Raw genomic sequence first — 26,548 nt, forward strand, 5'->3', positions numbered from 1 at the left:
CAATGAAATAAAGTAATAGTTTTCATTTTCAAAATAAAAAAAGATAACCCAATCTCTTGGAATCTGTTTGAATAAAACCTATTTGATATCTAATCTGACTTAAATGGATCAGAAATTAAAGTACCAAAGATAAGGCAAATAGTTTCTATTTAATCACAGTCTAATTTGCCTGTCAACGTGAAGTCTACTACAAATCAAGACAGCAAGTAGCCTGAAGCACCAATTTATTTTCTGTCAGCGAAGGAAGGCTTATCTCCACAAACTTGCTGCCAGTTTTTTGTCTCTACAAAATAAAAAATGCACTCCTCACTCACAGGAGAAACAGAAGTATCTGGAGGTGGATGCATGGAATATGTTCAAAAAAACCTTACTCTGTTTCAGTGTCTCAGAAAACAAGTCCTAGGTCAAAAGCCATTTGATGGGATCTCGCAGAGATGAGAGCAGAAACACTAACATACATCTTGTGTTCTTTAACCAAGAAACAGTCTGTTCAGTTCAGCCAGCATTTCCTTGCTCTGATGGGTGTCTATGCAAACACAGAGCTGATTTGATGTATTTCAGTCGGTTCTAGTAACAATAGACAATATTTATTTTTGATTGTTTGCTTTTGCCACCTCTCCAGCACCTTCCTGTGTAGCTTTGAAAGAGCTTCCAAACTCCCTCTATGCTGCATCCCAGAAAAGAACAAAACAAAGAAAATGTACCAAGTTAGCTCTTCCACGCAGCTACAGCAGGGACACCAAAAAACTGCCCAAAAGGCTGAACTTGTCACAAAGCTTAGTTTAATTTGACAATCATCATAAGGCATCCATGTAAATGAAAAATTCCCACCAGGGTCACAAACATTCTCCCACTAAATAAAATATGTTAGAGCAGAGGCCCGTGATTCCAAAAATCGCTAGTGGTTCCTGGTCTCGACCAGGCTGCCGCTGCTGGCAGTGGGGCCCAGGAGACGCAGCACCAACAGCAGCAGCTCCGGAAGTGTAAAGTCAGCTTGTACAAATCTCTTTCAATAGAACAACAAATGAAAAGGAAAGAGATTTGTGTAGAAAACATCATTCTCCATCCTTTCTGGGAAAACAAAACAGAATTTAAAAGATAATCCCATTCAAGGAGCAAAGAGCAGAGCTTGAAGTTCTGAAGCCCAAAATTGCTGATGGCCCATTTTTAAAACTAATGAAGCACTACAGAGGCCTGAGTTTATTATTGCTTTATCCCAGTTCAGCCCAGGCTAAGGCTATGGTGAAATCCAAATTAATTTAAAGCCAGAAAATGTAGATCCAGTAACAGCACCTAAGTCCTCATCCACACATGGGTGTAAACAGATACTTTTGGTGAAGAAAACAAAGCCCTCCCAAATTTCCTCCTCTTCCTGTCTATGCAGATCCCCATAGCAGGACTAAAATTTGCCCTGGAGTATAAAACAATTTCTCTCTCACATCTCTGTTAGCTGAGTCTTTTCCAAATGTTTTGCCTTTTGTTCATACTATCCTGGAGATGCATCAGCTCAGAGATGCCTTGTGGAAGCTCACAGAGAGCACACAGGTACTCACATGTTAAAAAGTTTGTGGCACAGAGTCTAAGAACCATCACCTGTACTCTGCAATACCCCAGGACACTTTACCCTTGGCTTCCTGAGAACAAACAGCACAGAGGGAAGACAGTGTCTTACCATCCTACATGGCTGGCCAGTGATCCAGAGAAACAGCACACCAGGGAAATGAAATGGCACCTTACTCCCACCATAAGTCAGAAAACAGACTTGGGTAAAGTGGGACTTAAAAGTTTCACATCAAGAAAAATGGTGCTTCCCTCAGATTATCATATGACAGGGCCACTGTTACTCAGGCAAACATTATTCAAGGCAGTAAAATCTTCACATGGATATTTTCATGGCTGACCTACAGGCCAAGATATGCTGGGGATCTTAAAAAAATTACAGGTCTTGGTAATTCCTCCAAAAGGACAGAATAGAAGACACAGAGTGCATCTGATGCATGTCCCACACATCCTGACACACTAGCAAAGGTTGCAGCTAGACTTGTCAAAACAGTTAAAAAGATTTAGGCATCCAGTTAGTACCAGAATTGATGGCATTTGGGAACCTAATTTTAACTTTGGAAATTCAAGCCTACACATTTCTTTATTGCTTGTCCCATTGAGTGCAAAGGGAAAACTGAGGGTAGGGTTAGCAGAAGGATTTCAAATCCATCATAATGTTTCCCTGTTCTTTTTTATATATTTCTTAATATATATAAAGAGCATCATCATTATTATTATTATTGTTATTTAGCCACCTATGGGCAGGGGGGAACAGGAGCTATTTAAAATTAGTTTCTCATTTAAGCATTAGTCCCCTTCCTTCCAAATCACAATAACTCTGTCACAGGAAGGAGCATAACATGAAAACATGTTTGCTGCCACTAACAATTCCTGAGTCTCTCCTTTGCAGAACTTTAGCCCAAATATTAGGACAATGACAGCTTGACACATACACACTCCCCAGCAACATACACACAGCAAGTAGGACATACTCCACAGCCTCAGTGGCCTCAGACAAAAAGAAAAAATAAGAAGAAAAAGAACACCCTCCCACCAAACAACAAATCTGAAGAAACCATCCAGAAGAGCCTCAGGAAAGGGAACTATCCACTTTCCATGGAGAAGCAACAGCCCAGGAGTCCCTGCCCAGTAAAAATTGAATCAAAATATTCATCACACAGCTGGTGGAGATCTCTGAAACCTGGCAGTATTACACACTGGATACTTGAAGGCACATTTGCTTTGTGTTTTGGGAAAGAAATCCAGTTACAACACACTGCAGCTGCAAGGCTGAGGGAAAGGAGGCAACGCTTGGTATCTTTCCTCTGTTCCTGTCCCCATTTTCAAGCTTCGTGGCTGGCATGAACTGGTGATCTAAGCAGACACGTTGACATCCCTGAGTGAAATGGCACCATTTGTGGCCTCTGAGACTTTGTCCTCAAGCACCATTGCTGGTGTGTCTGTAGTGACTGCTGTAGTGTCTATGGCAGGAAGTGGATTCAAGCCCTGGGATAAGATCTGCTGGATCGTTTTCCGCAAATTGGGGTGCAGCTGGTTTTGGGTCTGGTAAAAAATTTCTAAGGCAAAAGACTTGAGAGTGCCAGTGCAAAGGTCCTCGTAAAGTGGAATTGTGTACATCCGAGACATCTACAAAAAAAGGAAAACAAGACAAAAACATTTCAATGAAAGTCAAGAAGTTCAGCTCTTCTACAGCTACACTCCAACAGCCCTGAGTAACTTCAGACTGCAAACAACACATTTCTTCAAAAGACAGATGAGTCTATTCTAAGTCTGATGCAAGGATTTTTATGAATGGTAAAAAAAAAAAAAAATCTGCTCTCTGAGACTGAGCTACTTCCACAAATAACAGAACTATTTTTAAAGGCCAAATAGAAGAGGCCACACTGAACACATGCATTAACCTTTTGCTCCAGCACAATAACAACTACTGAAAAGAACTCGATGAGCCCTAGCCTTGCTTGAAGTGTAAATATTCAAATAATCACATGATTTAGTAGTGCAAAAACTTGTGGTCTAGAAAAGCCAGGGCTGCTGCAAAGCAATACATAAAATGCATGGGGCAGAGCTGGGACAAGGGTATTGAGTCAGGCTAGAAAAACAGAGATTATCTGTAGGCATTTGAAATTACATCTGCCCATTCCTCCCCACCGCTAGCAGGTGAGCCATGCTCAGCCCCTTCGCAACACACCTGGGCTACACTTGGCCAGGAAGCAGAAGTTCCAAGGTCTTTCACGTCGCATGTCTCATGCACATGTCTCATGCACTGAGAGGTGCAGTGAGTTTAATCCAGCAGTTAGTACCTGGTTTTCCAAGAAGCGACGGACTTTGTAAAGGTCTGGGTAATAGTCATTTCGGACTACAATCTGCAGCCAGCGGATACGGATTTCTGCATTCATGGAGTCCAGCTGAGAGGAGTAACATTCCGAGAGCTTTTTTATCACCTCTGAAGAGAGCACATACACAGAGAAAGAACTATGACCTATTTTGTCAATTTTGAGGGTCATCAGATAATAACTCATCAAATCTCAGAATCACAGAATCCGTTGGGCTGAGAAAGACTTTTGAAGATCACCTATTCCAATCCCCCTGTGACATGGCCTGGGACATCAACCTGACTTTACATGAATTATAATGTCAACCAGAGGCAGGGATCTGTAGAATTCCATCAATTATTCCACAGATAATTTTCTACTATCCTGGAAAGAGTACTCACCATGTGGCAGTGGTGATCCATCCAGCAATCTGTCCAGGAAAAGCACAGTTTGGAACGTTCTCCATTTAGTGAGGTCAGCACTGCTGGCAGCAGCAACAGAGTCCAGAGGCTCTGTGGTCCAGAGTTTGAAGAGTGTCTCCACTGGTCTGGTCAGACTGGATCCCTGAGATAGGTCAGGCTCAGCTAACGGAGGTCCTGTAGCATTGAGCCAACGTTCAAACTCCAGTCCTGGAATGAGGAGCGCCAAAAATGTGGAGCAGAGATCTCTGCAGGTGGCTTGGCTGCCTCAAAGTTCAGGATTGCTTCTAGCATAGTTAAGGGAGGTTGTAACAACAGCAACCACTACTTATAGTGACACAACAGTCTTAGCAGCCTCACTGGGACAGCCTGTGGAACCTGGAAGAGTGCCAGCAACACTGGTCCAAACCTCACTGTGAGTTTTCTAGAGCTCAGCAGTACAGTAAGTACAAGAAACACACATGCTTTCAAGGCAGCCAGGCTGACAAGTATCTATGTTCAAGTTATGCTCTAATATTTGTATGCCTGCATTTCTCTCTCAGAATTTTGAGGAAGACTGACAAATATGGAGAAAACCCATTTTATAAAAAAAGGAGGTGAGAGGGATGACTAAACTCCTCCTACCTACCAGTAAACCCAAGCAATTTATATTTATTTATGCAACTAATTAAAAAAGAAAGTTTCTTCACAAGCAGCAGAGCCTGCTTTCCAGCTGCTCCTCTTGGCCTTTTACCACCTCTGTACTTTTCTAACCCATGGCAATACTACCTGTTCCACACCATCTATGCTAAAACTCCCACTTTCTGCATGCCCTGAATATTAGCCAGGCAAAAATTAGCAACTTCTGTGGTTAACTCATTAGCCTACCAGTGGGCCAAATAAAACACAGAACTGCCGAGCTCATGCTGCAGCTTTTCCCACAGAAAACTCATTTCCACAGTCAGTTTCCTCTCCACAAATCCTGTAGGCACCCAGTATCCTTAAGAGCTGTACTCTTACTGTCCAATGGGCTCAATAGCTATTCACAGGGATGGACACATGGCAAGATAACAGGAGTCTCATTTCCTTAAGAAAGTGAGATAATAAGCACCTGGGAGACCACAGATCTTCCACAAATCCACCAACTGCTATAAATAGAGAATATAAGGGAAAGTGAAACATTCTGGAAGAGATTTTATATGTATGGGCAGGATCTTGGGGAAGTTACAGTTCTCAAAGCATGCTTTCTGTTATTAAAATAGATTAAATTTCAAAGCGTGTTCACCTTTTCCCTGCATTTAAGCATCTGTAAATCTCACAAGCACTGATCATTCTGTCTGCAGAGTGAAGGTGAGTTAATGAGAAAGTTAACCAAGGGACAATTAGCTAATTGTCCCTTAATTACAAAATTGTCAGCAATTTCAGAGGTTCTCATTCCCCAGTGCAGAGGCAGTAGCCACAAATTCTGTCAAGAACATCTGGTTGTTGCTGAACTATTTTGTTTGCCTTAGCATTTCCCTGTGCATCCTCCAAGCCAAGCACAAAAATCATCAACCAGGTTTTCTACAGTGTTTACAGTTAGCTTAGTAAATCTCCTACCTGCTTTGCTCTCAACACATTGCTCTTTCAGCTCTGGAAAAAAATTCAGGAAGGAATCCAGAAGATCTTGAGCCACAACACTGGTAAATTTATACTTCTCAATGTAGGCCTAAAATAGTAAAACGTTCAAATTATGATCAGGAGTAAGACAGCTTCCTTTTAATGTAGAATCACTGCATGCCACAACAACAACAAAAAAATACAAGCATAAAAGTAGGAACAATTATTTGAAGGTTTTTTAAAAAATGAAGAAAAATATTCTCCCTCCTCACCCAGTTAAATAAAGAAACAAGAAAAAAGAAAGTAGCTGCAAATACATTGACAGCTGAGTATAATTTCATTTTCCTTTTCCAAAACAAAGCAGTAGCTGATAATTTTCTATAGGTTTTGTAAGTGTGCTTCCAGGCACCAACCTGCCCCAATACAGTAACTCAAACCCTTTGTCACCCTGGGTAAAAAATCCAAGTTAACACTTTTTAGTAGTGAATCAATTAACATCTTTCCAGTCACACACAACCTGTGCTGGAACAGCTTTCTAATTACTTGGAGGACAGAACAAGTGATAACAATTATATACTACTGCTCTGTATCTAGCACCTCATGAGCTCAATCTTAGAAATTTTGTACAAAGATTCATGTAAGCTGACAAGCCCACAACTTTCCTCAATCTCTGACACATTTGTATTCAACTTCACCCTTAACAATTAGTCACAGTGAAAGAATCTGGGGGGAAAAAAAATGGCAACAAAAAATCAGCTCTAAATCTCAAGAAAACACATATTTACACTCACTCTTAGGAAGGAGTCAAAGTGTCTGGGGTCACCACAGAGCTGGGACAGGTAGTAAACAAAGCAGTAGCCTTTCTCATAGGTGAAGAGGTTCATTAAATTACTGGGATTTACACCTGAAAGAAGACAACATGATAAGAAACTAATGAGGAGAGTGATTTCCAGCCTCTTTTGAGTTATACAGATTCCTTAGAGACCACCAAGGTGAGACATAGTGACTTAATAAAAACTAAGCTTGTTGTCAGTACATTTAAGTTACTGCAGTAAATAAATAGATGCAATCCAAAGACACAGCCTGAAAATTTATTTTTTTTTTAAATCAGTCATTGTAAGGAAAGTAGTAACTCCCAAAGGAATAAGCCACTTCAAACTAGAGGTCACTGAAAACAGATCTGGAACATGAAAACAAATTATTTTTTCTTTTTTCAGTGCCAGGTTCTGGGAATTACCATACCACAAGTTTTCAAAGATATCAATAAAAGGTAATCACCACTTGCTCCTTTCTTCAGGCTTTCACACAGCTTTTCCATTTCATTTGACTCCAGTATCATCTCCACTTGCATTTTAGGTTGTTTCAAATATCATCTAGATAGAAGACAGCTTCACCCACCCAACTGTGACCACAGACCTAGAGAACTACCAGTGAAGGAGACAGGTAAATCTGGAGTGCAGTCATGCATCTGCTCAGGGAATAACCAAACAGCCTCTGCACAGCTCAACTCAAAGCATGACCTGTTTATCTGCATGCTAAATACATACATAGTTCTTACATGAACACATAAAGAGAGAAACACTGAATAGCAGAGGATTTTATATTATGTTCCCAAATATTTCCATTTTAAATACTTTATTTTACATGTCCAGAATTGCAAACCCACACAGCTTTCAAGGCAGTTTTTCACATGCTTTCTACTCAGTAAGTCTGTTCTTACACAGAACAGTATCTATAGAGTTATCCAACCTTGAGAAAAGCTTGAAAGCAAAACTTCCTTACTTGTTTTTAGACTTGTTTTTACAAACAATTTTTTTTTTTCAAAAAGATATGTAAATATTAGTAATTTTTTGTGAATATTTCACCATGGATATACAGAGGTGTAAAATTTTGTGTAGAGCAGCCTCAGCCAAAAGCAATACCTGGCTCCAGTTTAACCTGAAGCTTGCTGACCGGGTTGTCTTCTCCAAGGAGCTTCATCTGTCTGTGGAGAGCATCGAGGCGGAATGCAGTCTCCAAACATGTGAAGGCAGCTCCTACCCCAGAAAGTAACTTGTTAGTTGTGGGAAAATGATCAGCAAAAGCTGATCTGTGCAGGACTGGCACAGGGACAAACTAAAAGCTGCTGCAAGTGCAAAAGACAGAACAGTGAGACAGAATCACAGTAATGTAAGGGCAGAGGAACTTGAGTGCAGAACATCCTTGTAATTGGTAATGGAAGTCAGAGCCTAACCCAGTGTATTTCCTCACTATGATCATGCATCAGGCTGCACTGGAAACCAAAACAGCATGAAAACTATGCTGAAGTTTACACTCTTGACATCATCTCATCAGTTCTTGCAAGATAAGGAGGGCAGCACTGAAAAAAGTACTGTACAGGTAACTTTCAGGGAGCAATCAAGTGCTTCAAAAGCATACTGTCACTGGTAGAACAGTAAACACAATTCCATACTCAGTGCCAAGAATTACTAAGCAAATGTCACCTCTTGAGTGGAAAGAGAAAAGAACTGGATTTGGTTATTGTATTACAGATCCTGGGTATATTTTAAAGCTTTATCTATCATCCTACCTGGTTTTTGCCCTAAGTATTTCACCTTGCTCTCATTAGGACTTTTTACAGCTGTGACTGGGTAAGCTCCTCCTTCTCCCTAACTGCAATATACAGCATTCCATGTTTTCAAACCAAACCAGCTGTATTACACTGCCAAGGCAAGAGATCTTTCCTATGCCCTTTCAGACATTAGAAGCTGCAGAAAATGGATTTTCAGATTCAGAAGATACTTAACATCCATAACTATTAAAATTTTAGCCTTCTTTGCTGAGTTTTTAACCTGAAGTCAGGGTTTGTAACATAACACAACCTCAGACTCTCAGTGTAACACCTGAATCCTACATAGCCAAATGTGAATTAAGAACCAGGATATATCTGGAAAACAAAAAAAGCTGTATGAGCAGAGAAGGAAGTGGACCTGCTTCCCAGGGGAAAGCAAGAACTAGGGTAACTAGTGTTAAGGGCAATTACTTCAAGCTACAGAGAGGAGAATTAAGCAAGATCCAAGAGGAGTGGTAGTCAGTGGACTCAAATTTCCCTAAACAATATAATTGCAAAGATACCTACTTACTATCAACAGAAAAGACTCCAGAAATTATGTCAGAGAGGGTAAGATTTAGATCAAAGGTCTGTCTTGGAAACAAAATAGAATGGAGAAAGAGCTTACTAAAGAATTGCACAGGGAAAGACATTTTTTTAGTCTCCCAGCAAATGCTTCTTGAAACAACCAGTTCTAGAGAATAGACCAAAATCAGAAAGGATTTTGTTCTATGTTGGATGGAACAGACTAAGATGATGAACAGGTTGATATCTGCTGACCTACCCACATTACTGCCATGCATAATGTGACTTAGGACAGCACTACTCACTGAGAATTACTCAACATAAAACAGCTTTCAAAGATATATAATATGCATTGTAACATCTCCATAGATGCTCAGAGCACTTCTTTGCCTAAACTTGTCATCAGTTCATGTCCAAAACCAATATACATGAATAAAAACAAATGCTTTCATCTAAACATTTTTGCTGTCAAGATTTCTAGGAACTTTTCTAAGATTGTTTACATTGGATGCTTGAGAAAACACATGGAACTGGCTTTTAAGAACATAACAGGACAAACTAGAAAAGCATACATTCCTATTATTCACTTCAATAACAAGCCAATTAAACTTAAAAGAAAGAGGAATAATTTACTACTTATATATTCTAAAGACAGCATCATAAAACTGACCTGTGAAATTCACTGACACAAGTAAAGGCAGGGTTTACAATGCTGCAGGAAGCCTCCAGCACATAAACAGCTACATAAATCTGCACGTTTTTTTAATGCTACTGCCATCATTCTTTTTAACAGTAGGCAGCTACTAACTGATCAGAATTAAAAAGACACTTGTTCAGAGGACAGTTGTTTCACAATGTAACTTTTATAAGATTTCTTACATCTTTCTCTGACGCATCCTCTGCTGACCTTGCTCTGACATATCAGCCCCTGCCTGGTACCCAACAGTAGCTCCAAGTCCCCACAGCACTGTGCTAACTCACCTCACTCAAAGCCCCTGGTACCATATCTGGTATTGAGCCCACTAAAGCCAAGACAACGTCAAACTCTAAGTATGCAACATGCTCAACACAAACTTTGGGGCTGTGTGTGGGTGTGCGTTCCAGAAATAAAACAAAGCCTAACTGAAAACCAGCTCCCTACAGACTTCTGAGCTTCCAAGGCAAACACTGGGAGCAGGCAGCTCAGAGCTGTGGTAGGAAGGAGCACAGGAGGAGCTCTGGAGCTGTACCGTAGGTCTCGGTGGTGATGCGGCGCTGTGCGTAGGTGGCCAGGCCCTCGCTCAGCCACATCTCCTCCCACGTGGCGTTGGTGACCGCGTTCCCAAACCAGCTGTGGGCAACTTCGTGAATGACGTCAATGATCAAAAACTCATCGCTCTCCAGAATGGAAGAGATGATGAAGGTCAGGCATGGGTTTTCCATGGCAACAATAGGGAAGGAAGGAGGAAGAAAAACAATGTCATATCTAAAATGAGAGAGAGAAGAAAGAAGAAAGGACATGAGTAAATTCCAGCTAGAAGACACACAGTAACATTTTCTGTTTTCAGAAGACACGGTAACATTTTTCTTTCTTTAGGGAAGGCTCTTCTGAGACCTTCTTGTGACTTCAGGAACAAACTTTATATACCAGTGTTGCCTAATTCTTCTGAACAGAGGATCACAATTTATTTTGTTGGCAAGGACCTGCTTATGTTTGGATGTAAAGACTTGACAGTCTTTTGATGTCATCAAAAGAAGCATTGTGCTCCCTTCACACACACAAACTCATCACAAGTTGTATATCTGGGAGCCACAAAAACTGTTTACACTATAAACAGTAGTGGAACACAGTGTTGAGTCCCCAGAGGCTCCCAGGAAAGAGAGAGGCTAGGAAGCTGTCAATGAAGGAATTGATTTCCTACACATGCAGTGTCATCAAAATAACTTTAATCTGTCTGCTTTGGAACACAACAGTAATATTTGTTTACCAGTGATCAGCACTGGCACACTGGGCCATGTTCTCACATTATTTCAAGCAATACTTGTCAAATCAACAACAAGGCGATCTTCCTGCTTACCTTTAGCAAAGAAATATAGGAAACCTTCGTAAACATTTTCTCCCATCCAAAGAGGCAAGCATTCTCTCAAAACCACTCTTTTTTCATATATAGTCAAGCTTTTCAAGAGCTATTAATGTTGGTTTGGGGGATTTGGACTCTCAATGAGTCTATACTGAGATATTCAGTATTCTCAGGCATGCCACAATAAATGCAGAAATAAATGAGATAAATAAAACAACCATACATTTTAAATGGTGTCTGGCCCAGTGCTGGACTTACATCACAAAACACTGTAGTATGAAAACCTTCATTCCTCAGGAAAGAACCACTGTTTAGAAACCTCCAGTTCAAACTGGAGATTCCTAAACAGTGGATCTTTCCACTGCAAACCAGCTAAAATACCCTCATGTCTCCATGGTCCTTCCTGCCACTTGTGGAGACAAAACTCCAGAGTCTTTTTTCAACTACTACAATGCTGCCAGCTGAAGTGCTAGTTTGCCCTGCTATAGGGAGAAAGCATGATCATTTCTCAATACTGTTTTATTTTGTTCCCATTGCACATTCCCAGGAGACTGATTAAGCTCACCTTCCCCATATATAGGGGCCATACAGACTCTCTGCAGCAGTCAACCAGCGTTCCACAATGCCAGAAAGTTTGCTGATGGCTGTTGGCAGCAGGCAAGGCTCTGCCCACACTCTGCTCCTGTCAGAAAACAGAAAACATCAGGTGATACTTCAGCAAACTGAATTATCTCTTAGAAAAAAAAAATAGCCTTACCACACTTCCATGTATGGTAACAGAGCAAGGAGACCTCCCAGACCTGGGCCTTCCTAGACTAATGCTCCATGGAACATGGCAAGAGGTAACCAAAAATCCCTCAACAAGGCTACGAGAAAGGAGCTGTAATGACTTCAGGGAACACTAGGCAACATTTATGGAAGAGGAATATATCTTTGCCAGTGCAGTGCCATGAATTTCTTTATACCCAACTACACTTCAAAGTCTCTGTGCTCACAGCTCATGAACCCAACTGTTCCCTTTTCAATTACTCAAATCCTTGCTACTTTACAGTATGAAGCACTGTACAGAGACATAAAATGCAGAATGAACTCACTGCAAATCTTACCTTGGACCTATGTCTGCATGTATGAGGTCTCCAGCCACCAGGGCCACTAGGTAAGCAGGAACTGGATATTCCATGTAAAATTGATATACACCTTCCTCTTCTAGGTAGGAACTTTGGGTGGCACTCATCAACACCTGTATGCCTGCTGGAGCCTGGAAGACCATCATCATACACATCAACTCACCAGATAATCACAGCTGAATGACTGAACCACACATCTCTAGTTCATTTTCATCTATGCCTGATGATATACATTAAAAATAATCATTTACATAACACAAAATATAACATTTCTGTGAGGTTTTATACCACAATCTGCCCAATCCATGAAAACATACCAACTGAAGATATTACTCCTCCTATATGCCAGCTGGCCAAAAGCACCTACATATTAAATTATTTCATCTATACAAAATGCAACATTATTTGATGATGATTTCAAAAGACTTCAGGTTTTTTCTTTCAAAAATTGGTACAATAGAGTTGAGTATTATCATCATCAATAACCACTATTGGAAGGGGCCAGCCAAATTCTCTCTCATATTTTTATTTCACAATTACTCTTTCAGCACTGAGTACAAGGAAGGCAAGACCCACACATAGTAGGCAACAGAGTTACCTCTGTGGCACTACCCTGATTCTGGCCCAAGAACCAGAATTAGACCTAAAAAATTCAGTATTCTTTATAACACTGAATCACAATATTTTTAGCAGATGTAAACTGCTAGAAATACATGATGTAACTACACTTTCACAAGTTAACAGCAGCTAAGAGCTCTGTGAACCATCCCCAGGCATCCCTTACCTTGACAGTAGCTGAGTAGGTGCATTTCACTGCAGGGGTGTCGAAGCACGGGAAGAAGGAGCGGTTACACACTGAGTGTCCCTGGGTGAAGACAAAGGGCTTGGCATTGCCATATGTCAGCTCTGGATCCAGCCACCAGATCTGTTGAAACACGATGGGAAGAAGAGATGAGGGAAACAGACAATGTGATAAGGATGAGCTGCCAAAAACAAAATGTGCATGAAGAGGATTGTGGGGGAGAAGCACCACCTCAGCTGTTTAGCTCCCCAGATGAACACCTGGCACAGGGCACATTTCCATCTCTAACAATACATCTTTCTACTCTGCTTTATTTGCTGGGAATACTCAGAAAATTTCTTACTGTCTGAACACTGAGTGGTGACATGTAACATAGTGACTTCCAGCCACTATTTCTGTTATATCAATTTGCTTGGTTAATAACAAGTCCCTAACAAACATCCCCACAACCTTCTTCTCAAAGGGAGTACTCTGGCTATCTCCATCTTTAAAACTCAATATGAATAGGAATAGAAGGGGTCAGGTAACATAAAAGCTGAAAAGAAAAAAAAAAAAAAACACAACCCAAAACAAATCCAAATCCACAAACCAAAAATCCCTGGAGCTGAACAGTGTACACAATATTATCTGCGACCCTGACACTGCCCTCCTGGCTGAAGCATCAAACATTTTGACACTATGCAAAAAAGTCGGTATATGTAAGAAAACATCTGGTCAAGGACACTGGAGGCCCCTTTTTACAGAATGGATAAGGAGATTCTGGGTGGTCACAAAAGAAAAGCCAACAAAACACACCGCTGAGCATGTCAATTTTCAGTACCAAACAGCAAATAAATCACAAGTCAGACCCTCAGCAAATAATTAGAACAGATTAAGAATAATAAGAAAAAGTCCAATTATTTGCCTTTTGGTCTTTCTGTTTCAAATGTTTGTGCTTTCACATGCTCCCTGCCTCCAACTTTGAAGTATAGGAGCAATTTTAAATAAGGATTTCCTTGTAATCCTAGAACTCTGGAGCTGAACTCTGATGGAAAATATCAAATATTGTGAAATGTGCAATAAAATTTGAACCACTGGAAGTCTTGGAAACAGTCAAGCACAAGGAATAAAACTTCTGAGTCTGCTGAATTCTTAGATCAAAGCAACCAATAAATCTGAGATCAGGGAACAGCAGTTAGTGCAAATACTAGTTAAGTTTTAGTCCTCAAGGGAAAGCAACAAAACACAGAAGAGAAACCTGGGTACCAAGTCTGCTCACATTTTAACAACATGTTACAACTCTGTCTCCTAGTTAACCTTTGGAAGTTAAAGTTTTCTCTGTTTCCTTCTGTCCTATAAGGTTACTTTTTGTTATCTTCTTCCCTTGCCTTTAGACCTTTTTCCTCAGATGCCAGTGTGCTCCTCTCCCAAATCATCCACTGCAGCAGCCCCCCCAGGGATCAGTGAAAGGTGAGGAGAGGAAACAGAGTCAGCAGTTTCAGTTATTCCCATGGAGTCTCACACTTCTGCTGGCAAAGGAGAGAGGAATTACAAAATTAAAAGCCTTTATCTAAAAGTAAAATTAGTCTCTTGAAATTTGTTTTAAGATTACCCTCTTCTATTTCGAGCCTGTAGGGCCAGAATCAAGCAGGACTTTCTGAGGAGCCCTGTCTGTTCACACCCATGTGCTGCATTTCAGTGTAGCACTGCCCACAACCCTGGGTCACAGCCCAGGGGCACCTACACAGCTACAGATTTCCAGTACATTTCTCATAGATACCTGCTTTTCACAGCAATGAATATAATGTCTGCAATGCCACGTTATGGAACTAGAGACAGCTGTTCCAGAAGGCATCTGGGGACACATGTCTCTTTACACACCAGTAACTAGGAGCTTCCACCCAGAACACACATTTACAAAAAAATGAAGGTGCTGTATTTAATACAGGGTAGTAGTTTTCTAAGGATCCAGGGAAGAGGCTCAGAAATTACATTTCAATTTCTGCCCCAATGCCTTTTAAAAACACTCATCTGAGCAGTGGCTTTGTGCTTGCATCACAAAGTCTGACTTCCAATCCTATCGCTGGCCCTGCTGAAGAGACTCATCTTCAAAACATTGTTTCCTTTGCTTTTTGAGAGACAGAAGAGGCTAACAAAGAAAACAGAGAGATAAGGCACCACCACACCTAAGTTGCAACACTTGAGTAGGAAGGAAAAAGGGCTGACAGAGAATGTCTTTACAGCAGAGAGACAAGGGGAAGTTCTCCCTGAGCAGTGCAGGAGGAAAACATAAGCAGGAAGGGAAGAGGAACCAAGAGTTGATTCTTGTTTACAAGAAACTCCATAAATTAAGGACAACTTCTTTTCAACCAGTCCTGCTTTATTTGACATTTGGTTGAAGTTAAGTGAAACACCAGCCCCACAAGCCAAGCGGGAAAACATTTGCAGAGGATGAAGTATTTTTTTCCCCTGTTTTCTAACGTCTGCAGCTACATGGCAAGCCTCTGTCTCTCTTTCCAGACACACTTGGAACAATGATGAAAGTTATCCTGAAACAATATAAATAGATCTGTAATATAAATAGACCAGGCTATGCTGCTGGACAGAGGCAGGGCTATGGGCTGGGGAAAATGAGTATAAGCAGCAACCCAGAAAGGAGTGAGAGGCACAGGGTGCTGCTGGTGGAGCATAGGGACAGAGCAGCATTTGGGGCTGTATCATCTACTCCACATGCAAATCCCTCCTGCACTTCCCCTTGGGAAATACACATGACATCATCATCAAGCTCTTCATTTTTATCTAGCTTTTCATGTATACAGGAAAGCTGTTCACACATTAAAGCTGTTCTGTGGTGCATTTCAATTAAAAGACCTGCTGCATGATTCCTCTGCTGAACAAAGGCTTTTGGCAGCCCAGGCTTTCCCCTGCCCACATACTGCAAAGAAGTCCACACTTTATAAGACACCTGCCAAGAGTATAATTTTTATTGACTTAGATCATAATCTTTTGCCCAAATCTGGCAAATGACAAAGGCAATTAGCTAAGCCTCTTTTAATTTTAAACCTCTCCATGTTTCTACATGCATTATTGATGAAGGTGGCAGAAGAGCTGCAAAGCCACAGCTTCTGTTCTAGGCAAACAAGCTGCTCTATCTGATGACAAAGTAAACAAAACACCTGAGATGCAGAGCACGTGACAGAAGCAAGGCACACCTGGGCAGCAAGTCCTTCTATGGGGACTGAGGAATCAAGACAAATCTAAGGAATTACAGGGATGTTTTTAGCACTGCAAAGAGAGCTGTCCTTTCTGCTAAATCCTGAAGATGAGGAAATGTTATAATTTTTGTACCAGAACCCAGAGGAGGATTTGCATTTAAGGAAAGAAAATAGCACTGCCATTAAGATGTGCACTGCCAAATCAGAGAAATGACACAGTGGGCAAGAGACAGGGGCAGATTTTTCTCTCTAGGGAAGGAAAAAAGAAAATATCACACAAGAGTATTACCAAGAAGTAAGGGATGAGGGAGAAGGAGAGGAAGAACAGGACTATTGTCCCTGATATATCTGATCACTGTGTGCCTTCAGCCCACACCAGGAGAGATACACAATGATTGTGACAGTCTTGCCTCTGATGGAAACTGGTGATGTACTGAGCATATGGTTTCCTAACAGCACAGGGAGCTGGAATGCTCTGTGAAAGGCAGATTTAATCTCTCAGCTGTCTCTCAATGTCCATCAAACAACCAAAGATCTTGGCTTCTTCCTCCACATGAGAAATAATGGGACAGTCAAATAACATGTCCAGATGGCTCAAAGCAAGTCTATCAAGACAACAGGTTTCCAATTTTAAACACTACTATCTCTGCTGCTGATCTTACTGCCAACACATTCCCACTGCACTGTAACGTGTATTTACTGTTTTATAGGTCCCACAAGTATGATAAAGGTCCCACAGAAAATAAACCCTGACCTAAGGAGAATACATTCCTAGAATGGCCAAAGAAAATAGAACTTTTATAAGAGAGAGGTCTGACATTGTAAATCTGTGCCTCACTGACAGAAAAGGGACTGCCAGGACATTTACAAGACATGAGTATAAACCATTTGACCCTTATACACATAGGGGTTACTCATCCCTGTTAAAGTGCAGGGCTGGGCCAAAAAACAGCAGTGACAGAGAGCACTACAATAGCACCAAATCACTTTGGATCCAAACAAAATAGCTCGGCATGCTGAACATGAAGGGCTACAACAGGTGCTACTAGAGGACAAATATTTTGCCAGCCAAAACCTACAACAGAGAGTGAACAAACATGGTAGGATTTATGTCAGTGAGCATGCCTGCTCCTGCTTTCCAGGATCACTTGGGAAGGGCAGTGCATGTCCCCAGTGCTGTGACCATCAATAATCTTGACATGAGCCCTTGCAGCTTCAGTTCAGCTGAAGCAGGACACACTGTTAAAGGTACAATAAAGACTTCAAAGAACAGTATAAAGAACAGCTAGCTCACCTCTGATCCGTGGGGAGCAAGACAACAATAGAGGGAATGGAAGAAATGTCCTCCAGCACCCACACAGGACTGTGTGTGGGGCCAAGGAGACAACACATAAATACAAGGTGAGACTAAATGAACATCACATCAACCCTGAACCTTCCAGTGGTTTTCACATTCCCAAAGCCAGATCAGTATTCCAGTCATACTGAGATCACTTCTCCATAGACTCAGCAGGACAGGCTGCCCCTTTGGCAACAGGGCTGGCAAAACACAGGGGAAAGCACAGGCTGGCCTAAAATAAAACAATTTGTTCAAGAGGAGGAAAGCACGTTATCATGTACTTTGGGAGGTGTGGCTCAGCCAGACTGAGAACGATTACACAGCACACAGCAATGCCAAATTAGCTTTAAAGCCTTCTCACCATAAACAAGGCAGAGACTGGACAAAAGAGACAGGTTCCTTCATAAACCCGGGAAAAAATAATGAACGGAATTTTCTGAACACACTGTGAGCTACATGGCAGAGTATTGTACAAGGAAATACTAAAGCCAGGAATTCCAAAGGTGAAAAGGAACAATATTCAAGTGGATCTGGACTTTAGAAGTGACAGAATCTTCCTTAATTTTTGCAGTTCTAGTGAAAGATTAGAACATTAAAAAGTCACCATATGACCACAGGAAACTCCTGTCAATAAAAGTCTTCATGTCTAACTCACTACTCTGAGTGAGCCGATGTATTAAGACTACCCAGATCATTCCAAGGATGAAATTACTTTTGTGATCTTCCATGTAGTATTAAAATTAGACAGAAAAACACCCAGCAAACACATTCTAATCAACAAGACTTTCCTATCAAGAGGAAAGGCCTGCTACTTACTTCCTGTGGGTTGTGCTGCAAGAAGCTTTTATTATTCAATTCCTGCTCTTGTTAAATACATTGTAAAAGCCAAATAGATCTACACATTTACTGGTTTTGACCAGTGCAACAGCAACACCAAATCAGAGGACTGAGAGACAATTCCTCTAAGCAACATAGATGCAACAAAGTTGCAAGACTCTCATAAAAATACATCTCTTTTGTAAATAGATTCATGAACCACATGATGAAAATCACCTCAATTTCCAACCAGACTGTATGGTAATAAACAGAACTGATGTTTCCGTGAGAACTTCATATTTTCACTTAAAACTTAAAAAACTTCTTAAAAACACAAGATCTGATAAGCAGCACCTAAAAGGCTGGGAATAAAGTGCTTCTAAATACCAGGGGTTTAAAAGAAGTGACAGAATTTACAAAGCATTTCACTGCTGAAGAAAGTGAATCCACAGACATGGAAGCACCTACATGGCTACATCCAAAGGGGCGTTTTGGGCCATTTCTCATCCCTTTTTTCAGCAGATAACTTGTAGGAACCTGTGGAATCACCCCTGTTCTTCTCAAAGCTCCTGACCATGGCTCACTGGAACACCAGCCTAGCTGTGCAAGGCCTGATTTTGTTAGCAGTTGGCAAAACCCCCAGAGAAACTCCTACATTGTGCATGACATAATTTATCCTCAAGGACTGGGTCGAGGCAGGAGTTTGCAAATTTTCACTCTCCTCGCCAACAACTGCAATGTCCTTAAAGAACGAAAAACTTTCAAATTACAATAGCTAGGGGGGATGAATAGGCTTGGGGTCCACGCGATGGGGGCAGACAGGAGGGAGAGAGGCTGGGTCGGTCCGGGCACCGCTGCTGAGTGCGGCGGAGCCCGGCGGGGCTGGCAGCGCCGGGAGCCCCTGCGGGCAGGGCACAGACGCTGCTGCCCGGCGGGCTGGCACTGCCAGGCCATGGGGCCAGGGGCAGGACAGGAGAGGCTGGCACCGAGACACCTCCCGCCGCCTTTGTTGAGGAGCCGGGGCGCTTCCCCGACGGTCACTTAGAACAGGAGCAAAGATGTGCGGGCGGCACGGGAGGGCCCTGCCAGCCGCCCCGGGACCCGGTTTCCTACGTTACCAACCCCCGCCCGGTACTCACGGCGGGGCCGTCGGCCGTGGTGTAGCGGACGATGATCTGGAAGGGCTGGTGCGGCTGGAGGGCGGCGGGCAGGGAGACGGTGAGGGACGAGCCGTAGTCGGTGAAGGGGTCCACCCTGAAGCCGAGCGGGCAGGCGGAGCAGGGCGGCTGGGCGAAGAGGGGCAGCGGCGGCGGCGGCTCGGCGGCGGCGGGCGGGGGGCCGGCGGGCGGGTCCCCCGGGGGGGCGGCGGGGGGCAGCGGTCCGGCGGCGATGCAGGGCGCCGAGAGGAAGGTGGCGGTGGCGGGCGGGCTGGCGGCGCAGGGCGGCGCGCAGGGCGGCGGCGGCGGCGGGCAGGGCGGCGGGGGCGGCGGGGCCGGAGCGGCGGCGGCCTCGGCGGGCGAGAAGGCGAAGGCGCAGGGCGCTTCCCCGGCCGCGGCACGGCGGAAAGCGGCCGAGAGGACGCGCAGCGCCGGGTGCACGTCCAGCACCAGGGCGCGGGGCTGCGGGCGCAGCGCGCAGAGCTCCAGCACCAGGCAGCCCGCCAGCGCCCGCGCCTCGGGCCGCAGCTCCAGCCCCAGGTGCAGGTGCCGCAGGCTGAAGAGCTGCGAGCTGGACGCCGATGCCACGTCCGGCGGCGGCTCGGGAGGCGGCGGCGGGGCCGGCGGCGCCTCCGGCCCGGCCGCGGAGCCCTTGCGGCAGCAGCACAGGCCGGGCGGCCGCGGAGCCGGAGCCGCCATGGAGCGGCGGCGGAGGAGGAGGAGGAGGAGGAGGAGGAGGCGGCGGCGGAGGCGGCGGCTGCTATGTGAAATCCATGGGCGGGCGGGGTGGAGGGAGGCCCCGGCGGCCGGAGCGGCCGGGGCGGGGAGGGGGAGGCGGAAAGGACCGGCCGAGGGAGCACAGGGCCCGGGCCCGGACAGCAGCGGCGGGCGCGGCCGCCGGGGGGCGCCGCGGGGGCGCCGAGGGGCGCTCGAGGGCGGCCCCGCCCCGGCCGCTGCGCGCGCACCCGCCCCGCCCCCGGCCCGCCTCAGCCCGCCCCGGGCACGGCCGGAGCCAGGGCGGGCACCGGGGCAGCCCTGGGCACCGGCACCGCTCCGGGAGAGCAGCGGCCACTCGTTCATTCCCTCACTCCCTCACAGGCGTGGATATCCGCGCGTGCCGCCCGACATGGCTCCGCCCAGCCGTGCCCCTTTCGCAGGGCAGCTTTAAGCGGCCCACGCAGAGCTTCCCTCCTCTCGCATAGCCCAGCCCCGGAGCCTGGCCCGGACACACCGATCCCAGAACTCCTGCTCTGGGCACGGCCATTGGCCACAACAGCCCGCTCGGATCACTGCTGTGCCTTCAGAGCCAGCTCTGTCCCTCTGAGTGCCTCACTTTCACCGTCCCCAGCTGCACCACAAACACCCCCAAAGCCTCCACGGCTCCCAGCAGGGCTGATTCTTGCACCCTCATCCCACCGCTAACTAGTTTGGCTTCCTCACTCCTCCTGGTCACACCCCCACATCGAGCTCACAGCTAACCCTAAATAACCTCCCTTCTCCCTGCATCCCCCTACACCCGTTTTTTTTTTTAATCCCTTCTCTCCCAGCTGCGCTGCCCGTGGTTTCCTGCCTCCAACTCTTGCTGCAAACTGGCCCCAGAGCCCAGGCCAGACATAATGTACTTTATCTTCCCCAGAACTCTGGGTAATAAATCACACACCTTCTACTGCTGCCTTGCTAAGTGGGAAAGGGCAGAAATCACAAAGTTATCAGCTTTGTACAAGCACTTGTTTCTCTGTGCGGCAACAGCGGGAGTCAGCAAGCTGGAAGGAAGGAGGTGTGTGCAAGTAACTGTGATTTGCACTCCCACCAGCCCAAGAGAAGTGCAGTCTCTGCCCCATGTAATGACACTCCTGTAAGTTATTTTCACTCTAATTTTCACTGTTATGCTTTGCCTACCTCACTGCCTGATGAGGCTTCAAGACACATATTTTGGACAAGACAGGAACATTTCTCACAGGGTTGTGGGTTTAATGAATCCATAGTGGTACATTCTGAAAGCTTCCCAAGCCTTACACTAACAACTGCAGCATCTGCACCAAATTCCAGCTCAGTTTTCACTGTATCATCACACCAGAGGCACAAACTGTGGCCTCAGCACATTGTGGCTGAAGTTACTGGCTCAGCCAAGGGTTAAACAAATCACAATATCACCCTCCACCGACCTGAAGCTAAAGAAAACCTTTGTGTAATCACTTTATATATAGTAAAACATATGCTACAGTTGCAGTAAAAAAATAACAAGATAGCACTCAGACTCTTTAGTTGCTGCGTACAGCACCCTGCACTTCCTCAGCATTCTTTTCAGGCACCTTCAAAAAGAAATTTTGCCATTACAATAAATCCTCTTGTAACTAAGAAAAACATTTTGTCCTGCCATTTTTGCTGTCCACATCCTCCTTTAATAAATCAAATATCTTGCTTTTATCTTTCTGACACCTCACACTCATACCAGTTGCCTTTTGGAAAATATTCAGCTCCCTCCAATTTTGCTTCCAGTGATGCACTAAGCCTGTTTGATATGGCTTTCATCTACAGGTGGTGGGCAAAGCACAGCCCCAGCAACCTCAGGATCTGACCCTGCACGACCTTCACCACAGATAAGGGTGAAATGTCCTCAGGTGCTCAAGCCAGGACAACTTTAGGGCCTGATTACACCAATCCAACTGCACTTTAACCCCACAGCACTTTCAGAAGCATCGTACCTGTGCTTTGGTTGAAGTCCCAAGCAAGTGCAGTGTGTCCACTCATCAGACTGATAAGATGAGGAAGAACACATTCTCTTGAAGGGGGTCTAAGCTTTTGATAATGAATCAGGATCAGCTGCACTCACAGTGTTTGGACAGAATAAGCAACAGAGAACAATACAATAACCAGTTATCCCAGGCAAATCTCTCTCCTTTTGCACACCTGCTGGTCTTGGGCCACAGCCTTTGCTGTAAGATGTGCTGGTTTTGGCTGGGCTAGAGTAAATTTTCTTCACAGTAGCTGGTATCCGGTTGTGCTTGGGGCTGGTGCTGAAAACAGTGTTGATAATTCAGGGATGTTGTATAGCTGTTACTGAGGGGGGCTTGCACAGAACCAAGGACATTTGTATTCCCCATCTGACCAGCAAGGAGGCTGAGGGTGCTCAAGGAGATGGGAGTGGACACAGCAGGGAGAGCTGACCCAACTGACCACAGAGCTATTCCAGACCATATGGCATTAAAAAAGCTGGAGAGAAAGGAGGGGACATTCAAAATTATGGTGCTTGTTTTCCCAAGTCACCATTACACAAAAGGGAGCCCTGCTTTCGTGGACAGAGTTGCCCATGGGAAGTGGGGAATTAATACCTTGTTTTGCTTCTGCTTTCCCTATTAAACTGTCTTGATCTCAACTCTCAATTTTTCTTTCACCCTTTCAATTCTTTCCCCCATCCCACAGGAATGTGTGGGGCTTAGTTGCCAGCTGATATTAAACCAGAACAGAAGCATGCGCTATCTCCATGCTATTTTGGGTAGGATCTCTTTAAAGAAAGTCTGTGTCCCAATCCCAGTGTCTTATTCTATTCCTCATAGGATGAAGTCTTCTCTGGATATCATACTATAAATTCGAAAGCAGAATGCAATTCCTGAACATTTCAATCATCAGCCTCTTGCAGAATGCTCCAACAATACAGATACTTTAGTCAGATTTGTGAATATTAATGTTTCTTCCTTCCACTTCAGCGACAGGGCCCTTGGCCAGGCCTCAGCTTGCTCCTGTGGTTCAGGATGAGAGTCAGTTCAAAAATTAAAATTACAGCTCCCCTGTGAGCAGCAACACTTCAGTACACCTGTGACACAAGTGCCAAATGAAGAGCAGAAGTGATCACAACAGAAAGAACATTTCCTTCTGTCAGTCTCTGTCTTTAATTCCAAAGTAACAGCACTGCAGCCAAGGTTTAACAAAATGGTTGAGCTAATCCTGCTATTCACAGGTGACTGTTCACCTGCTCCATCACAGACCCTTGTCTGACACCTTGCTGAGCTGTTTCAGCTGGCCAAAGCTGCAGCAAAGACTCAGCTCTTTAGGAGAGTGTAACTGGGAGCAGCAGTTTGGGGCAGATCGCTGAGCAGCTCCCTCTCACACCTATGCTACTGTTACAGCCAGCACCTACTGAAAAGAGCAGCCTCACTTCACCTCCCTTCCTGCGGGTGGTGCCTTCCTGTCTCCTCCTTTGTACAGCTTTCCTGCTTTCAGCAACTTAGCTTTCTGAACTGGACCACACAAGAGCCACTGCTGGCATCGGGAAAGGAAGAGGAAGTCCCAGCCTGGAAGAAGAAGGAGGATAAGATCAGGATGGCTCCCCTTTTGCCTAGACTGCCATTAGCTCAACCTTAGCTGCCAAGTGAAGCCACACACTGACCCCAGCAGCACGCAGGACCAGGTACATTAGCCCATTTCCTTCAAGGGAAATATTGAAGTCCATGGGGTAAACTCCAGGCCTGTGAGCAGGGTAAGGTCTGTGCTAGTTAATTCTTGCTTTGGACATGAGTTAAGAACAACCACAACAACGCTTTTTGTGCTACTTCAAGCTACATTGCAAGCTCTGTTAATGCCACAATTTGCCTGTGGTACTGGTAGGTAGAAATGCTTCTTTCTGTGACTTTGCAGTCATGTCTCTCTATAAACAGTAGTGATTTCAGATAAAGAAAATGGAAAATCTGAGCCTTAGGTGGTCTTCCACCTGACCTCAGCCCTTCTACTTGGCTTGAATACTTGCACTGTAAATTATTACTCCCTGTAATACTCAACATACATGTATTGCAGGCTACCCCCATGCTGGAGGGCACAAAAGTCACCCACTACACTTTCAAAGAAACACCTTTACTCTGAAGGAAGAAAGATCAGACCGTGATGCATGACAAGAGGAAAAAAAAAACCACAAAAGCCTGCAAACCTGCTCCCCAATGCTCAAAAAGGTGCAAAGTTCTTTATGTGCCCAAAACAAACCACTTAAGCCAATAAAATTTACAAAACCCAAAATAGTTTTATTTACTTTTCAGATTTCTGCCTCAATGAGACATTTTGCAAACATGCTAAGGCTACAAAATGTCCAAGTTGACAAAGACATGCAACGCTGACCATTCAATAAGTCACAGCTATCACAGGAACAACTGTGTCCCCCGGGCCACAGGTCCCCAAAACAGGGATGGTGTACAGTGATCATGGCAACACACTACACAGGACTCAGTAACCTGAGGTAGGTCATTTACAGTAAGAAAACCATGTCCTACACCAGTGTTACATCCTGATCAACAGGAACCCCTCTAAGGTTCCAGAAGATGTGGGGTCGAGGACTACTTCCTTAACAAGTGTGCAAGAAAGAAACAGGAAATATCCATGTTGATTAATCTTAGTTTAAGTGAGCAGAACAAAGAGTTAGTGTTACCCATGCCAGTGAAAGCCAACCTAAACCTCTGAGGAGTGTTAGCAGCTTCAAGATAAAGAGTCAGTCAGCTGAAGCAACTCTGAAAAGGCTTTCCTGCCAGCATACAGGGTACAATTTGAACCTTATGATTAATTTGTTACAGATCATTCCACAAACAGTACAATTTTGGTTGTGTTAGATCAGCGAAGCAGGAAGAGCTTGGGCTTGCTTGCATTAAAATAAACTCTGCTGATACAGTAAGAAATACTGTGTCAGGACACTGAGAAAATACAAGGCCTTAATGTGACCCAGGAGTGGTTCTCCATTCAGGTCACTAAAAACCCTGCTTTGGAAAAGCATCATGGGAAGCAGCAGCTGCTGCCGTGGTGAACATCAGCGATGGCCCAGCTAGCTCTGATAAATTACAATGCAATAGTTACACCACAGAGCTCCTCTCTGCTGCGCTAGACAAAGATGTGACAATAAAGGACACTATTGCAAAGCTTCACTTCCACTCAGACACGCAGAAAATCCAGCACTAGGAAAAGACGAACTGTGAAAGACAAAACCTTGTCTGATACAGCCCGATAAAGCCAGATCTCTGGTACCATAAACTGTACAAAAATGATAGAAAAGAATATGCACTGTTATTAATACAGTGCTTATTTTAATATAAAATAAACAGCTTACATTTCCACTGTAAATATAGGCTATATACAGAATTATGTATAGATATAGCTACATGTATAAAGCTTCATTATAGGCCTCTGATACATTTATAACTATGGCTCCCTGAGCCATTTGTAGAGTGCATTTAATAACAAAAAATTAGTAGTATGGAATAAATACATAATAAAAACATGAGTTCTTCTGACATGGTTCTAAAAACTCTCTGGCTTGACACATTGTGCTAAAAATTAAAAGATGAAAGGACAATAATCTGCGAGGAGGAGGAAGAGCTGGCCTGCCACAGGCAGGGAGTGTAGCTCTCCAAAATTAAAGTGACTTTGCCCTGAATTTCAGCCCTTGACAGCAACCTTGTTCTCCGCAGCAGCAAACATAGCATAGAAGCGCGAGTTCTCGTTGGCCAGAAGGGCAGTCGGGGTGTCGAATTCCACTACCTGAAACCAAACAAGGCAGGTAAAGCATGTCAGTAAAACTCAGCAGAGAATTGACTTCTACCCCCTTAGACTTGTAATGTGATGGTAAAGAGTGGAAAACACAGCATTCATCTTTAGGTGAGACACCAGGCAGTGAAAAGCACCTGCATTTAAGGATACTGTAACCTGGAACACTTCAAACTGGCTCAAAAACTGAAACTAGCCCAGAGGATGCAACCTCTGGTGGTTCTGGCAGAGGCAGATGCTATGGGCTTTTGCCTTCTAGAGAAGGCCAACGTTCTTGCATTTAACTGTTTATGGCTCCCAAATGGAAGCCTCAAAAATAGGTGAAGTATCTGCCATTGGTGTGCTCAATGGCACAGGGCTTCATGAAAGTAATGGGAAACTGACACTGAGCCCCAGAAGAGATGTTTATGTTATTACCCATCTCAGAATTAACCTACAAAGGAAGCCTCAAAGAGATTTTTAAAGACAGACTGTTATTTTATGGTACTTTCTTAGCGTGAAAAAAAAACTTTGCCATCTTTGATCTTGTCCCAGGCAGTAACTGGTT

The 26,548-nt window shown here is 44.1% G+C and overlaps 1 protein-coding gene across 5 annotated transcripts in view; it reads right to left on the bottom strand.

Moving 5' to 3' along the window:
* Positions 1 to 765: 765 nt before the first annotated feature.
* ABCC5 (ATP binding cassette subfamily C member 5) overlaps positions 766 to 26,548 on the bottom strand; it is a 66,604-nt gene continuing 40,821 nt past the window's right edge. For 3 of the 5 annotated variants that reach the window (XM_054282605.1, XM_054282606.1, XM_054282607.1), the window contains one exon: positions 24,474 to 25,995. In XM_054282605.1, coding sequence (XP_054138580.1) covers positions 25,894 to 25,995 — 102 coding nt within the window. In that variant the 3' untranslated portion in view covers positions 24,474 to 25,893. Of the gene's footprint in view, positions 3,190 to 3,863; positions 4,007 to 4,276; positions 4,505 to 5,872; positions 5,982 to 6,663; positions 6,777 to 7,794; positions 7,909 to 10,216; positions 10,453 to 11,612; positions 11,730 to 12,153; positions 12,306 to 12,958; positions 13,100 to 19,464; positions 20,182 to 24,473; positions 25,996 to 26,548 lie in introns of those variants that run through there. The other 2 variants (XM_054282612.1, XM_054282609.1) reach the window with 2 other exon arrangements.

This window comes from Melozone crissalis, unplaced genomic scaffold, assembly GCF_028551555.1.
Source record: "Melozone crissalis strain CALT ecotype California unplaced genomic scaffold, PUWL_Pcris_2 ptg000034l_1, whole genome shotgun sequence".
NCBI classification, from domain to species: domain Eukaryota; kingdom Metazoa; phylum Chordata; class Aves; order Passeriformes; family Passerellidae; genus Melozone; species Melozone crissalis.